This window comes from Arachis ipaensis, chromosome B09, assembly GCF_000816755.2.
Source record: "Arachis ipaensis cultivar K30076 chromosome B09, Araip1.1, whole genome shotgun sequence".
Taxonomy (NCBI): domain Eukaryota; kingdom Viridiplantae; phylum Streptophyta; class Magnoliopsida; order Fabales; family Fabaceae; genus Arachis; species Arachis ipaensis.
Window position 1 is genome coordinate 8,355,756 of NC_029793.2, and position 16,104 is coordinate 8,371,859.

The window sequence follows — 16,104 nt, forward strand, 5'->3', positions numbered from 1 at the left end:
AACCAAGCTCAAAGGCGTGCCACGCCTATGCACGCTTCCATCCCCTCGCCAAGGGTGTGTCATGTAACACCCGACCCTTCAAAATCTTATACTTAAGTCGTAATTCAATCAGAGTTTGGTAATAGGAAACAAGACTGAGATATAAACACTTATGTATAAAAGGAGATAATATAAAATAATTTAAATCCCTAAAAAAAGACAATTCGCAAATCATTCACATTAGATAATTAGATCTTTTTGACAATATATAATGGAGATTAATTTTTGCACATGTATAATTGTAATTGATTATACTTTTATTTCTATAAGTAAATAATAAACCATAAATTAAGGGACTAATAAAAAAAATACCCCATCTGTAAATTACTTGAAATTATCTATGTAAAATGAAATAATTTTTTTAAACTATTAATTTTATCCATTGTTTTAAAAATAATTTTTATTAAATATTTTTTTTCCTACATCTTGCCTTCAACACATTGTAGTTGCAGGTTTGGAATCCAATCTATGTTGATAGTGGATTAGTTTTAAAGTTTAGTTTTCAGTTTTTCTAATTTTGTAATTTTAGTTTTTAGTTTTCATCTTGCCTTAAATATTTTTTTTCTTCTAATTTTTGTTGTTGGAAACAAACGTGTTGGATCGTTGGGTAATAAGGCTCATCTGTCCAAAACGGGACAATGATAAAAATATTACTTTTATTATAGGACATTAAATAATTTATGACTAATCAAACAATCTTTTTTAAAATTATAAAAAATCGGACAGTAAAACACTTACATGTGTCAGAAGTATCAAGTGTATCATTCTCCTCATCTTGACAAGTATAGATTATAACTCACCTTATTTCAATACTTTACAACACAAAAACGGCCATTTACAGAATACATCCTGAACTGAATCAAGTTATAAATCTATTGTATATTTTTCATTTTACAATCAAAATGTGCCACATGTAATTTTTTTATTATAATTGGAATCAAATTTTTTCTCTAAAATTAAGGAATTCTCCTCTCATCCTTACTAATTTTATAACCAAAATGTGTCACATGTTACTCTCTCATTGTAATTAAAATTAAATCTTTTCCTCCAAAATTAAAGAATTCTTCCCTCCTCCTTACTAATTTTACAACTAAAATGTGCCACATGTCACTTTCCCATTGCAATTGAAATAAAATCTTTCCCTCCAAAATTAAAAAGTTCTGTCTTCTTTCCTCTTCCTTCCTCTATTTCTCCCATTCTTTCAACCACTCTATCTATTTTATATATGATTATCAATATCAATGACTAATTACTAATTTGACAATCAAAATGTGTAACATGCCATTTTTTAATTGCATTAAAATTAAAATATACCTATATTATATATCATATATTACTATCTAATTTAATAATCAAATGTGTCACATAACACTCTCTTATTAAAATTGAGAGAATTTTTTTTTCAAAATTAATAAACTCCCTTCCTAAATTCTATCATCTATCTCTCTCCATTTTTCTATTTCTTTCTACTATTTTTACTCTATATATAATTTATATTTTAAGTTAGTAATTTGATAAATCAAAATATGTCATCCGATATTTTTTTATAATTAAAATAATTTTTTTCTTCTAAAATTAACAAACTCTAATATTAATACAAACAAAATCTATCCAACCATATTTTTTTCATTAAAAATAGTGAATATGAAAATATTCTATGCCATATAACTCGATGGCAAAACTTATTCAACCATTACCATGTCATAAAGGGACGTGTCCTAATCTCCAGCTTCCACGAACCCGAAAAGGAGGTTATACTAAAACTCACCGTGTCAACACCGGATACAAATTGAGGGAATATCTAATTATCTATATATTTGTATGCTTTTGCTCTACCCTGTAATTCCCCAAATGTATACAATTATACATGCAAAATAATATTTGATATTCTCTCTATTAGTTGTACCTTAATCTTCTTATCTAGTTATCTCCCAAACGGTGCAAACTCCGATGGCAGCAGCGAAACTCTGGCGATACCCTTGTCCTTACTCCTTACCTTTTCACCGCCATGGCCGCTGCCCAGCCCTCTATCGAAGAAGATATATTAGTTTTATCCAAAGTCCAAACATATTAAAAATTTTAAGAATAAAAACAGCATCTGTCTCTCCCTCTCTCCAAAAAAAAAAAAAAAAAAAAAGAGGAAAGAAAGAAAGAGGCCTCACCTATCTTCAAAATCCTGTGTGATGTTTCCCCACATTCCAGCAGCTGGACAAGGTGGAAAGATGAGGTCCCACATCTGTTTCCGAATTACATCGGCCATGGCTCTGCGTCGTGATTCAAGCTCAGATTGCATTGGCGGTTGTAACTTCCATCCATACTCGAACGCAAACAGCAAATTAGGCAAATCCACGTTAGAATCCACCTGGCGCTGGATGTCTAACGCCAATCCTAACTTCACTCCCAACTCCACTTTCTGCTCATACTCCAAATCCATCTCCCCTAAAACACTGTGGAACTCAGAGGGACCTATTACGTGGACACCGCATTCTTTTATTATATCCAATTCCAATCCTTCTTCACTATAGAATTTGAAAGAGACATGTGTTTCATGAAGCTTGAGAATGCTGTCACTGAAGTATGGATCATACCACATAAACACATTATCCGAATTCAAGCTTTCAATCACAGAGTACCATCGAGTGTTCTCACCGATAGGTGTCCCATCTGCTGAGTAACATCTGCAGTAAATGTTAGCATTAGCAACACCTGGAGAGATAACCACTGAAAGAAGAAATCCCAGCACTGAGGTGCAGCTGGGGAGTCTAATAGTAATGGTGGACCCTCTTGTTCGATTCTTGAAGTGCCTTGAGACTCTGCTTCCTGGTAGACAACCTCGAACCTTGACGTAGTTGTAACTATGGAGCTTGTTGTCGAAAACTCTTACTAGCACATTGTGAAATGCAGCACTCATCATTGTTAAGTGGAGGCTTTCCGTGATAGAATAAGGGAGTGAATATTTATCCAGCTTCAAGCTATCCTTGAACGAAATGCATTTCGTTTTTCCCATCATCCTTAAAGTTGATACTGATACCGATACCAATGAAGTGCAGTTACTGGCATTGAACACCGTGATGGATGGTGGTAGCTCTGGCACACTCACAAGCTTATTGCAATTCTCCAACGACAAAACTTTCAGCACTCTAAGGTGCTTGATGCTTTCTGGCAGTGTCACTATGCTGCTCCCATCAAGCCTTAATTCTTGCAATTTCTGTAAGACGTTGATGTTGTCAGGAAGCTCAAACAAGTTACTACAATCTGTTACATGTAGTTTTTCTAGTGACTGTAAGCCATTAAACAACACATGTAGCTGGGGTTTGTCAAATTCTACTCCGCTGCGAGAAAGATTAAGATATTTTAGGGATTTCAAGCCGGACAACGCATTTGGAAGATGCTTAAGTTTTAAACCTTCTAGATTGAGGGACTTAAGATTCTCCATATGTCCAATGGATGTGTGCAATGTTTCAATTTCTGTCTTGCTTAGATCCAATTTTTCAATTAAACTTGACCAAACTTCAAATTCCTTGAGACTTAAGCAACCATTGACACTGATCTTCTCTAAAGACTCTAACCGCTTCTCACTTTTAACCTCCATGAGATTTTTGCACCTATCCAGTATCAAAGTAGCAAGCTTACCAGCAGATAGAACTGTTGGATGAAGATAATGCAACATCTCACAACCGGAGAGATTCACCGTTCTAAGTCTTGATGCATTAGACAAATCTGGAAGGTTCATCAACTTTCTGCATTCACATAGGTCAATTACTTCTAGATTGTGAAGATCCTGCAACAAATCGAAAGGAAAAATCACAACTGAAAATCTTTAATAAAACTTTGATTAATATAGGGAAATAAGCATATAATATATACATAATACATGTGTCTACCTTCTTTCCCTGCCAAAGCTCTTCAACATTGCTGTGTCGCATGTGAATCTCAACAAGAAATTTAAAACACAATCTCAGCGGAAGAGATTTCAAAGGGTACGCGTCCCACTGAAGGTACCTCAATTCTTTAGGAAATTGCGTAAGGCCTTCAGGGAGATACTTCTCACTGGAACTCTTACTTCTGGGGATATAGAATTTCAGAAACCTTATCCTATTCATCTTTTCGAATACATCTGCACTCAACTGTAAATCTTCTATCTGAGATAAGTCCAAAACTATGCCTTCAACTGCATTAGTTCCCTGTCAAATAAAGAAACTACATCAAATTAAACACCACTTCGATATGAAGGAAGTATGTGCCTGAAACAAATTAGTATAATTGTCTTCCTTACTGTGTTATTTTCAAGTACATCACGAATGTCTTTGACATCCCTCAATCTGCTGCGGCCTCCAGGATTCAGTTCGGATTCTCGACGAACTATATCCAAAGCCATCTCTTGTAACAAGCCATGCATTTGTATTCTACTGTCATAAGATGTAGTGGATATTAAAGCTTTATCTTTAAGTTCGAGCAGTCCATTGTTTGGTTCGAATCCAGAAGCATGTAATATCTTCTTGACACGCTCTTCTTCTTCTTCAATGAAAAAGAATGCAATGTCTAAAAATATCTTCTGCTGTAGACTATCTAATCCATCATAACTCACTCTTAACACCTTTTGAATGTCTTCATTGGGGGAATTTTCAAGTTTCCTCATGGTACTTTCCCAAAAATCTTTATCAAGTCTGAAGGAAAGATGTGAACCCAACACATTAAGAGCTAACGGAATTCCTCCTGTGTATTCAACCACTTGCTTAGAGAGTTTCTCATATCCCTCTTCAGGATAGCTTTTGCTGAAGGCTTTCAAACTAAAAAGCTTTAGAGACTCTGTAAGGTTCAAGTTCTTGACCTCGTAAATCTCATCAGCTTTGTTAGCAAGCAAATGCCTGTTTCTTGATGTAATAATGACCCTGCTATCTTCTCCTAGGTAACTGAGCACTTGAGAGTCCTCGCATAAGTATTCTAATTGCTTGAAACTATCAACGTCATCAAACACAATTAGAGCTTTTTTAGTTTGCAGTCTCCGAACATTATGAGTTGGATTGTCTTCTTTTAGCAGGTCCGAGAAAAGGTTACGACACAGACGTGGTAGTCCATACCTTCTTGTTTCCTCGGATATATTTTCCATCAAGCAAACACTGTCATACTGGGAAGAGAGTTTGTTATATACGACTTTGCCTATTGTCGTCTTTCCTATTCCACCTGGACCCCAAATTCCAATAATTTTAGCATTTTGGAGTAACATTTCAATATCTTTCTGAGTTTTCTCAATTCCAACAAGGTACTTTGTTGTATTCGGACGTCTCTGTTTCAGCTTTTGCAAGACATCCTTGACGATGTGTCGAATGAGTTCACTGTCGTCCCTAGAATATTAGCAAAACAAAATTGAGAAATAATTAGGGAACCTATTAATTTGATACACAATCGTTCTTTTTCTTTCTTTGTAGTAGTAGGAATACTTATATCTTTGAACAGAATGTTGATGGCTTGATGCATACGTTTCTTCAAAGATAAGTATAGGAAGCAGACGCATGAATATATAATTATCGCTTCTGCTCGTTTCCTAACACCGGACACTGCCTCATGCTGACGCTTAATTAGAGGCCAGGATGGTGATTTTACGGCTCTTAGAATTTGTAAAGCATTGGTTCATAGAAACGTTTATTCTTGATCCTGATTCACGTCATGCACTAGGTTTTGTAAGGAATAAGGATGATGTTGCTAGTCCTAAGGCTTTGCAGTTCTTTTTTGGTGTACTGGTTAATGTTTTGAAAACCGAACCACATTGGTTCAACTACATACCGGTGTCCAACACGATTCGATCCTTACGTAAAATCGTCTCCTTTACAAACTAATAGAGAATCGAAAAACTGTCTAGTTAGTTATGGATCCTAAACTTTTTCCATAATATGGGTGGTTTTATACTGTTATTATTGGAAATTAAGCTCATGTGTGTAGTAGAAAGAAAGTAGAATTACATAAGAGGCAAAATGAGGTGTTGGGAGAGATAATGAGAGAGAGAGAGCGTGTGAGGTGGGAAAACACAGGAGGGGAACTAATACACAGGGTAAATATGGCAAAGATCCTAGGGTTTGGAACACAGAAGAATATCAACGTTTGGAGCTTGATTCTTTTTCCATTTTTGTAGACAATTTGCCGGGGGATATATCGAAAAGAGAACTCTTTAATACGTTCAAATGGACAGGTAAGATCATCGACATATATCTGTCGCGAAAGAATAAAAATAGCCAGATATATCTGTTTGCTTTTGTACGGTATACTACAAAGGGAGGGGCTTTGAAGGCCGTAGCAGAAATGAACAGTATGGTATTGAGGGGTAGAAGAATGTTCGTCGGCGAAGCCAAATATAGAAGAGGAGCTATGATGCAAAATACGAAGGGTACAGGAGGGAAGGTGATCACCAGGCACGATGTTGGAGGAGGCCAGCCATAGATGAAGAGTGTGAGAGCAGCTGAAGTGAAAGCGGGGAGGCAGTCGTCAGATGCACCTATCAAAGATCCAAATAGCAACGGATGGACAAAGAAGCTAGAAGTACCGATAGCAAGTGAGAATGTCATTTGCCTACAGAGAAGTATTGTCGGCGGTACGAAATTGGCTATTGATTTTCGGTCGCTACAGGAAAATATCCGTACGGACTGGCCATGTGTGACACAGGTAAGAGAGTTGGGGGCATATAAAGCAATGATTACATTCGACACGGTGCTTAGTGCTGAAGAAGCATACACTTTTAGAATGAATGATTTATTAAAATTGTTTCATATGGTATGGAGATGGGACGAGACTGAGAAAAGTGAGTCTAGGAGAGTTTGGTTGGAGTGTTATGGAGTTCCATTGCATACATGGTCGAATGACACTTTTCGCAGAATAGGGGAGCAATGGGGCGAAGTGGTGGAGTGCGATAAACTAACGAGATCGTGCAACTCATTCAGTGTGGGTAAGGTTCTAATTGATACGTGTGTTTTTGATGTGATTAACGAATGGATTCACGTTACAATAAGGACAAGTGGGTTCGACATCCTTGTCAGAGAAGTGGGTGGAGAGGTGTATAGGGAGGAATGTTTTCGGAAGAGTCAAGAAGAGACAGAAGGCAGGAAAATGATAAATATAGAAGAGTGCATATTGAAGCACGGAACTGACCGGAAGGTGGTAGATTGGGATCAGGCGGCGGTGTTGATGACGGTAGAACATAGAAACAAGGAACAAGATAAGGACAGGATGGTAAATTCAAGCCTTGATTTGAATGAATGGAATAAAAAAAAAATTCAAATTGGTCTAACAGAAATGGCAATTATGCGGCATTATTGGACAAGACAGATTCTCAGGGATCATATGAAATAAATAAGGACATTGATTCAGAAGATACGATTTCTAATAATTATGAAGGAGTGGTTTGTCAAGCACATGATGGGATGAGGAATGGTAAAGGACTGGAAACTACTAGGCCCAATAAGATTGTCATGGATCATGCTTGTTGGGTGAGGGGCAAGGCAGGCCGGAATCGGCCTTCTGCTGGGTTACCTAACCGGGTTGGTTTTGACCCGGTTCCACCTTTGACCCAGCAGGATCACATACTCCTGGTTCACGATCCATTGAAGACGGCGCCTCCAAGGTTCGGTCACGAACACGACGGGACATGCCATGAGGGGGAGCTAGATTCTGGAAGCCTCGAAGCGGAGGCAAGGGGTAAGTCCGACGAGCCAACTTGGCAAGGAAGGAGGAAAGGTACCGCTGGTCTGGAGCATGGCCGCCTGAACGAGGCAGAGCGTGAGACGCGAAACCGGGGAGAGGAGGGCTGTAGACAGTGCTGCGAGACGGCTGAGGGTGCTCCAGAATCAGCGGCTGATAGGACTCAACAAGGATCGAGCTATGAATTGGAAGTCATTACTGACGAGCGTGAACGAGAGCTGGTGAGGAAGGAGACGGCCTTGAGAACTGAATTGAGACATAGTCAACGAACTTCCTGTAACTCAGACGTTTTGGAGAGGACGCGAATTCCAGGAGATACGAGCTAGGGAAGGGTTGTCGGAATGTTCACAAACTGCAATGAACCAGAAGCAGACAGGCAGAGTCGAGGTAAGTATGGCTTGGGACTGGAAGAGAAGGAGAATGTGCTGGATGGATTGGCTCAGAATGGTAATGGACAAGAGGACGAGAGGGATAATAGTGCAGAATCAGGGCCAGAGATGAGAGATTGCTTGAATGATGGTACGAAAACAGGTCCTGAGGAACAGAGGCCGAGTTGGGAAGAAGAGATGGCTGAGAACAAAGAGGCTTGGAAACTAGCTGTAGAGTCAGGAGCTCAGTGCAGTGATGAGGAGGACATCATGGCTATTTTGCAGGAGCAGAATGAAGCTATTGCTATGAAGCGGAGGCAGGCTAAGCAAAAAGAAAAAGTCCGAAGAAGCCGGCCAAAAAACCGTAAACAGGTGTGTAATAGTTTGATTAAATGATCTTTAGTTCCTGGAATATACGGGGGTTGGGAGGTGCTGCAAAAGTTGGTATGCTAAAGACTTTCAAAAATAAATTTAAGTTGGATATGTTGGGCCTGATAGAAACAAAAAAGGAATTAATAACTAAATTTGATGTTATGCGTATCTGGGAAAGTGACAGAACATGTTGGGAGTCTGTAAGTTCCATTGGGTCTTATGGAGGGTTATTGCTAATGTGGGATGAAGTGGATTTTAAACTGTATAACTGCTATAAAGGGGATAGATGGATGTGTATAGAAGGAGTTGTGGTAAAAGATAATTTTCATTGTGCTATTTGCTTAGTGTATGGTCCGCATGAGAGAGCTGAGAAGATATCCATGTGGGAAGAATTGAGTTATATTGCAGGATTGTGTCAGGTGCCGTGCTGTTTCTTAGGGATTTTAATGAAATTGTGCACTTGGAGGAAAGGAAAGGAGCGACTACATTATCAGTGTCTGTGGCAGAGTTTAAAACATGGATAAATGATTTGGAGTTGATTGATTTGGCACTGAATGACCGAAGGTAACATGGTTTAGAGGACAGTCGTGCAGTCATATAGATAGGAGCCTAGTCTCCGTGGGGTGGCTTGATGTATACCCGGAGCTGTGCCTAAGTAGGTTGGGGATCTTACAACAGAATGATGTTTTGTACGTGCTGTGTAAGAAACATGCTGAAAATATACAACATCTATTTATTACTTGTGAGTACTCTTGGCAGGTGTGGTGTGCTTGGATATCGGCGTTTGGAGAGACGTGGTTGTTACTGGTAACTTGAAAGAGCTTTATGAGAATTGGAGATCTGTGCCGATGAGAAAAGAGAGGCGTAAGTATTGGATACTTGGATTCTTCTCAGTCATATGGATTATTTGGCTACGCCGGAATGATGCTATATTTCACAGCAAGGAACAGGAATTGGCGAATGCGTGGAGCAATCATTTTCATGTGCTACGGAATGGTGTTGTAAATAACTCATGTTGTTGATGGCTATGCCGGAGATGACATAGGAGTTATTAAGTATTTATAGTTATTGTCTTAGTATTACTTTGCTCCACTTGTGTGTTGAGCTCTTACTTTCAAAAAAAAAAAATCGAAAAACTGTCTGAAAACCGATGAATCGAACCAAACCCAAACTCGAACCATTCTCATTTTTTCTTCAAAAAAAAAAATAGAAAAAAGAAGATTGATCCAAATAATGCAGACGAAGAGGCGGACGGTGGCCATAAAGATGGCAGAACAACGATGAGTGTAAAGACGACAACTATGAGAAAGAAAGAATAATGAAAGAGAGTGAGAAAGAGACAAAGAGATAGAGAGAGGGAGGAGAGGAAGAAGTCTATATATAATGACGCATTAGATGGAGAAGTCGAGTTCTAGCATGGGAGATAAAATGGCTGTGTGTGATTGAGGCCCAAAGTAATTTTTAAGGGTAAGTTTGATTTTGTTAGGTAAGGTAGAGACTGAAAGTTTATTTTGTTTTTAGTTTTTTTTTTTTGTTACAAAATGATTCTAAAAGTTTTAATTTGTTTTAAAATCGTCTTTTTTTTTATCAAATTTTTTATTTCTATTACTTAATTACTTTTAACTAAAAAGGTAGTGCCGCCGCGCCGTCGCTTATGATGGAGAGAACGGAAGAAAAAGCTGCCACACACAGATGAAGAGGGAGGAGATAGATAGCAAGGGAGAAGAAAGAGATCGGAAGGGAAAACAGAGAGCAAGAGAGGAGAAAGGGAGAAGAGAGAGATCGGAAGGAGAGGGAGACCGCGCCGCCGCTGCCACTCGCGCATCACTCGCTGTTTCTGCTCCTCCTCCTCACTCGGTCGTCGATGCTCTTTGTCGTTTTTGCTTTTGCTTCTGCTTCTGTTTCTGTTTTTGTTTTTGGTTCTAGTTTTGTTTTTATTGTTGCTCTGATTTCATTATTCATTGTTGTTGTTGGTGTTGTTTTTCTAGTTGTTGTTGTTTCATTGTTGTTGTTGTTTCACTGTTTCTGCTTTCTGTATTTGTATTCTACTTCTGCATTCTGCTTTTGTCTACTTCTGTCTCTGCATTTGTTTGTGTCTCTACGCCTCTGTATTTGGTTGATTTTGGAAAAGAAGGAGGAAGAATATTTTCGTCTAAAGAATACTTTTAAAACAAATTGAAATCTTTAGGATCATTTTGTAGCAAAAAAAGGTCGGAGACAAAATAAATTTTTGGTCTCTATGTTAGAACCAAAATCATACTTAGCTCTAATTTTTATGTTTGGCCAAGCTTCGTGTATTACACACATAAAGATAAAGAAGTGTAATATTCTTGTATTCGCAATTCGAAGAGACAAACAAATCGGATCCATCAACTTTTGAAGTTGAAACAATTTGAATATATCAATTTTTGAATTTGATCAACTCAGACTAACCGATTTTTATTTTTAAGAAGTAAAAAATTTTACGGACCCAACGATTTTTCTTCTAAAAGATTAAAAATTTTCGCGAATCCAGCGATTTCTTGTTTTGTTAAACAGTCCCCATGTTTTAGAAAAAAGTACAAAAATGCCAATATACATGAAATTCACACATAGAAGCTATGTGGTGGCTGAGAGCTAATTTACTAATTAGGTTTAGAAATTAGGATTCAGCTACTAGTGTTAGTGTTTTTGTCAGTAATTATGGAGTTATAATTTTTTTTGAAACTAATGATGGTATTGGCCTTCTGAATAACGAATAAAAAGATTTAGAGTCAAGAGGTCACTTTGGTTAAAAGAACGGGGGATAAAAATTTTGGGTGACCAAAAAGTCTAGGATCCTCTAAGTAAAGAAAAAAAAAAGAGAAAATCAAGTGCTAAGGATTTTTATATAAGAATCTTATTGATCTATTTAATTTATTATTATGTGAAAAAAATTTAATTTTTATTAGTAATTAATTTGTGATTAATGGTTAATTAATCATTTTCCATCAAACAATCAAAAACGAAAGCAACGAAACTCCAACACGCACCCATTATTCCCATTTAACCTCAACTTACACGTGTCACTCTCTAACCTGACACCATATAAAAGCATGGGATGCTGGCAATCACCATCAGTATTATAGAATTTCTCTAACAACAATTCGGCTTCACCAGCTAACTAACTTCAAAGATATTTTTTAATTATCTAGAAGGAATATTTAAACAACTTTTAAAAAAAAAACGTGAATAGTTATTCATCATTAAAAGTGAAATTACTCTAAAAAAATAGTATCTATTTTATTATAAATACATTGATACTCTCAAATATATTTTAAACCCAATCTACTAAAAATCTGTCTAAAGTCTTTACTAATTTAAGTATCAGAGTCTCATGCAGGTACCACTCTCACCTCCTTACGAAAAATTCGGACGAAGGCACCTCGGCACCAGCACAAGTCGGACGCTGTCTTAGAAGGAGTCTGAACCTCATGTTCAGGCCCAAATCACCGTCTTAAGTAACCCTCGGAACATTGGTGTCGTTGCCGAAGACCTAGAAGTCTACACCTAACCATGGCGTACGAGCAATTTGAAGACAAACACACTACATTTGAATCCAAGCCCGAACCTTATAACGACGACCGAACCCTTGTGATACCCCCATGACAAGAAAGAACAATTAATCCTAATGGAGAAGGAACATCACGAAATCCTCAAAATCAACGACTACAATAAGAGGTGCATCCATCTGAGAATGAAGAACCTCCACACCCAACTGAGATCATGGGAATCGTACACGGACATCATATGGCCGGTTGGAGTAACTCGAATAGGAGATCGAGCGACAAAGGAAAGTTGAAAGAGATCTGTGAAATGAGGTACGACGTAGAAGGGAGCTCGAGAAAAAGCTTCCAAAATTAGAAGCTGATTTACGAAATTGGACCAACAACGCTGAACGAGAAGAAAGCACTTTTAGGGGAGAAGATCCATTCTTAGGAGAGATCATGTGGTTAGAGTCCTAAGAAATTTTCAAAGTCCCGACATGAATCTCTATGATAGCACGACCGACCCAAGGTATCATCTCAACAATTTCAAAAGTAGGATGTATCTGGCCAACGCGTTCGATGCGACTCGTTGCAAAGCTTTTCTAAAAACATTAACCAAAGTAGCAATGAAGTGGTTTGATAGCTTACCATCCAGGTCGGTGACTTGCTTTGATGACTTGGCAAAGAAGTTTCTTACTTGATTTTCAATTTAGAAAGACAAAGTCAAACACGCTCCAAGTCTCTTAGGGATAAAACAAGAAGTCAGAGAGACTCTCAAAGCTTATATAAAAAGGTTCAACAAAGCTTGTTTAGAAATACAAAATTTACCTCTCGAAGTAGTAATAATGGGGTTAGTTAATGGCCTTAGAGAAGGGATATTTTCTCAATCCATATCTAAGCGGCATCCAACCTCTTTATATGAAGTACACGAGTGGACAAAGAAGTATATCAACATGGAGGAGAATTCCCGACTTAGAGATCTAGTCCCAAGGCCAAATCATCCCTACCAAGCTCGGGACAAAGATAAGGAAGCGAATAAAAAAAGAGGAATACAGCTTGGAGAAACCTCGAAGATATTATAACTACACCCCGCTCCTAGTTTCTCTTATCGACATCTATAGAAAAATCTGTCACACTGAAAAACTTCCACCTCCTTGTCCTATTAAGCACAAGAAAAATGGAAGTTAGACGGAATATTGCAAGTATCACAAACCATATGGACATTCTACTAATGATTATTATGATATAAAAAATGTCATAGAAAAGTTGGTTAGAGAAGGTCAGCTAGACAGATACCTCGCAAAGAGATCGGATGATTCAAGGAAAAGAAGAGATGTGATGAAGATGGAGGTCGGCGAGATCGACCACCACAACCCCCTGATAGGCACATGCACATGATAAATGGAGGATTTGCAGGAGGAGGCATAACAAAGTCTTTATGGAAAAGGCATCTAAAAGAAGTCTATCAGGTCAGCGAGGAAAGAGAAGTACCCGACTTACCTACAATATCATTCACTAAAGAAGACGCCCAAGGGGTGACTCCTGGTCATGACGATCCTGTGGTAATCACAATGATCCTTGCTAATGCAAACCTTTGGTAGATCAGGGAAGCTCAGACGACATTTTATTCAAACCGCTTTTGATAAACTCGGGTTAGAAGAAAAGAAATTGAAGCCTTATCCAGACAACTTTTTTGGGTTAGGAGATACGCCGATCCAACCTCTTGGTTTCATTTTGTTACATATGACTTTTGGTAAAGGCATGAAATCCACAAACTTAAGCATTGATTATATTATGGTCGATGTAAAGTCAGCCTATAATACCTTGATAGGTCGGACCACATTAAACCGACTAGCTGAGGTCGTTTTTACACCTCACCTATGCATAAAATTTTCAACTGCAGATGAAATTTTCACTGTAAAAGGAGATCAGAAGTTAGTAAAAAAGTATTACAATGAAAGTCTCAACTTAAGGGGCAGTACAAAGGGTAAGAAAGTCAATACTATTGAACTTGATGGTATCTGAGCACGGGAAGAACTGCATCCAAAACCTGAAGGAAAGGTTGAAAAGGTTCAAACTGGAGATCAGACAGAAAAGACAACAAGTATATGGGCCAACTTGGATGAAAAATTATAAGCAAATCTCATTGAGCTCTTACAAAGAAACTCCGACTTTTTTACCTAGAAAGCTTCCGATATGTCTGGCATAGACACCAACCTCATGTGTTACAAGCTCACCATTTATCCAGGCTCCCGACCTGTACAACAAAAGTGACGGAAGCTCGGTCTTGAAAGGGCACAAGTCGTAGAAGAGCAAGTGTAAGCCTTATTAGAAGTCGGGTTTATAGGGAAGGTAAAATACCCTTTGTGGTTGGCTAATGTGGTCCTTGTGAAAAAGTAAAATGAAAAATAGAGGATGTGTATTGATTACACCGACCTCAATAAAGCTTGTCCCAAGGATCCATATCCCCTTCCCAGCATTGACACTTTGGTTGACTCAGCTTCAGAGTATAGATATCAGTTCGTTCATGGATGCATACTCCAGATACAATCAAATTCTGATGTACAAGTCGGATCAAGAGAAGGCCTCTTTTTTCACTCCGAAAGCTAACTATTATTATATAGTAATGCCTTTTAGATTGAAAAATAATGGGGCCATATATCAACGATGATGAACAAGTTGTTCTCATCTCATATTGAAAAATTGACGGAAGTATATGTCGACGACATGCTTGTCAAGACCAGAGACGACCTTAATCTCTTGTCTGACTTAATTGAGGTATTCACCACAATAAGGAAGCACGTGATGAGACTGAATCCTTTAAAGTGCACATTTGCAATGAAGGCCGAAAAATTATTAGGCTTCATGCTCACTCAAAGAGGTATCGATGCCAACTCGGACAAATGCACAACAATCGTAGAGATGAAAAGCCTCACCTGCCTCAAGGAAGTCCAACAACTAAATGGAAGCCATGATTCCGCTTCTGGTTCAGCTTCACATTCTGCTTTTGTTTATGGTTCATTTTGGGAAAGAAGGGGAAGGGTATTTTCGTCCGAAGGACGATTTTAAAACAAAATGAAACCTTCGAGACCATTTTGTAGCCAAAAAAAGGCCGGGAACGAAATAAATTTTCGGCCTCTACATTAGGGACCAAAATCATACTTAACCCAATTCAAAATCTTTATTCATATTTATGCAATGACTAGTATAAGAATTTAAGAAATTAATTTCTTATGATTAGCATAATATTTTTGTTTTGTCTTATTTGAACATTGACGCTAAGAACGAGTATATTCAAACATAAATAAAGGCAGGTTAAAAGAAAAGGACATAAATATTAGATACTAGACATTGAATTAAACCGTCACAATAAATTACCTTATCCCAGGACTTCCGGAGACCCATCCCGCCAGATTGGCGGCTTCAGTGAGAGCCTCTCTCCACCTACGAATTTTCTGCTGATTTTTGCAGAGATTCCATTCATGCCTCGCAAAAGATTTCTTGTAACTCTCTTTCTGATACCGCACGTGTGCGGGATCTATGTTGTAGAACACAGGTATAACAACCTGCCCCATATCTCTTCTGCACTCCATTATTTTGACCAGTTCCTCTAAGCACCATTTGGAAGAAGCAAAGTCTTGGGAGAAAACCACCACTGACACACGTGAACCCTCGATCGCCAAAGAAATCTGTGTCCAAATATCACAACCTTTTACAAACTGATCATCGTATTTGTATATCTCGATTCCCTCGTCAACGAGACCGGCAGAAAGATGGCAGGTGAAATTCTCCCCCGTGTCCTCCCCTCGGAAGCAAAGAAATACATCGTATGTTTTCGGAGACACCGAAGACGATCCAGCAGCAGTGTTAGCCATAAATCAATTCTTAGATATAAATTGCTAATTATAGAGCAACATTCTATTAGGGTTTAGGTCTCTTTGATGGGAGAATAATTCTAGCTATATTATCACAATATGCATGCAAGCATGCGACGAATAGTAAATGGTGAAATAAAAAGAAAGACACAGTGAATTTATAAGAGGGAGACAGCGAGACCTCTAATATTGACGCACATGTAGTCAACCGATTAACAAGCTGGAAGTGATGTGAGGTGAAGTGAGGTGAACTTT

General features: G+C 38.1%; 1 protein-coding gene across 1 annotated transcript; it reads right to left on the reverse strand.

Moving 5' to 3' along the window:
- On the reverse strand, positions 1,717-16,104 carry LOC107614919 (disease resistance protein RML1A-like). The gene is made up of 5 exons (XM_021111486.1): positions 15,353-16,104; positions 4,316-5,384; positions 3,924-4,223; positions 2,202-3,820; positions 1,717-2,066 (listed from the first exon to the last, which is right to left on the reverse strand). Exons 1-5 carry the CDS (start codon positions 15,847-15,849, stop codon positions 1,964-1,966), a joined length of 3,588 nt encoding a protein of 1,195 aa, XP_020967145.1. The 5' UTR covers positions 15,850-16,104; the 3' UTR covers positions 1,717-1,963.

Bases quoted from the DNA above. Each gene is read 5' to 3' on its own strand.
- LOC107614919 (XM_021111486.1), bottom strand. From the start codon at position 15,849: ATGGCTAACACTGCTGCTGGATCGTCTTCGGTGTCTCCGAAAACATAC. The intron at 5,385-15,352 runs GTAATTTATTGT...CTAATATTCTAG, and splicing joins TCCGGAAGTCCTGGGATAAG to GGACGACAGTGAACTCATTC. The intron at 2,067-2,201 runs GTGAGGCCTCTT...CTTCTTCGATAG, and splicing joins ACACAGGATTTTGAAGATAG to AGGGCTGGGCAGCGGCCATG.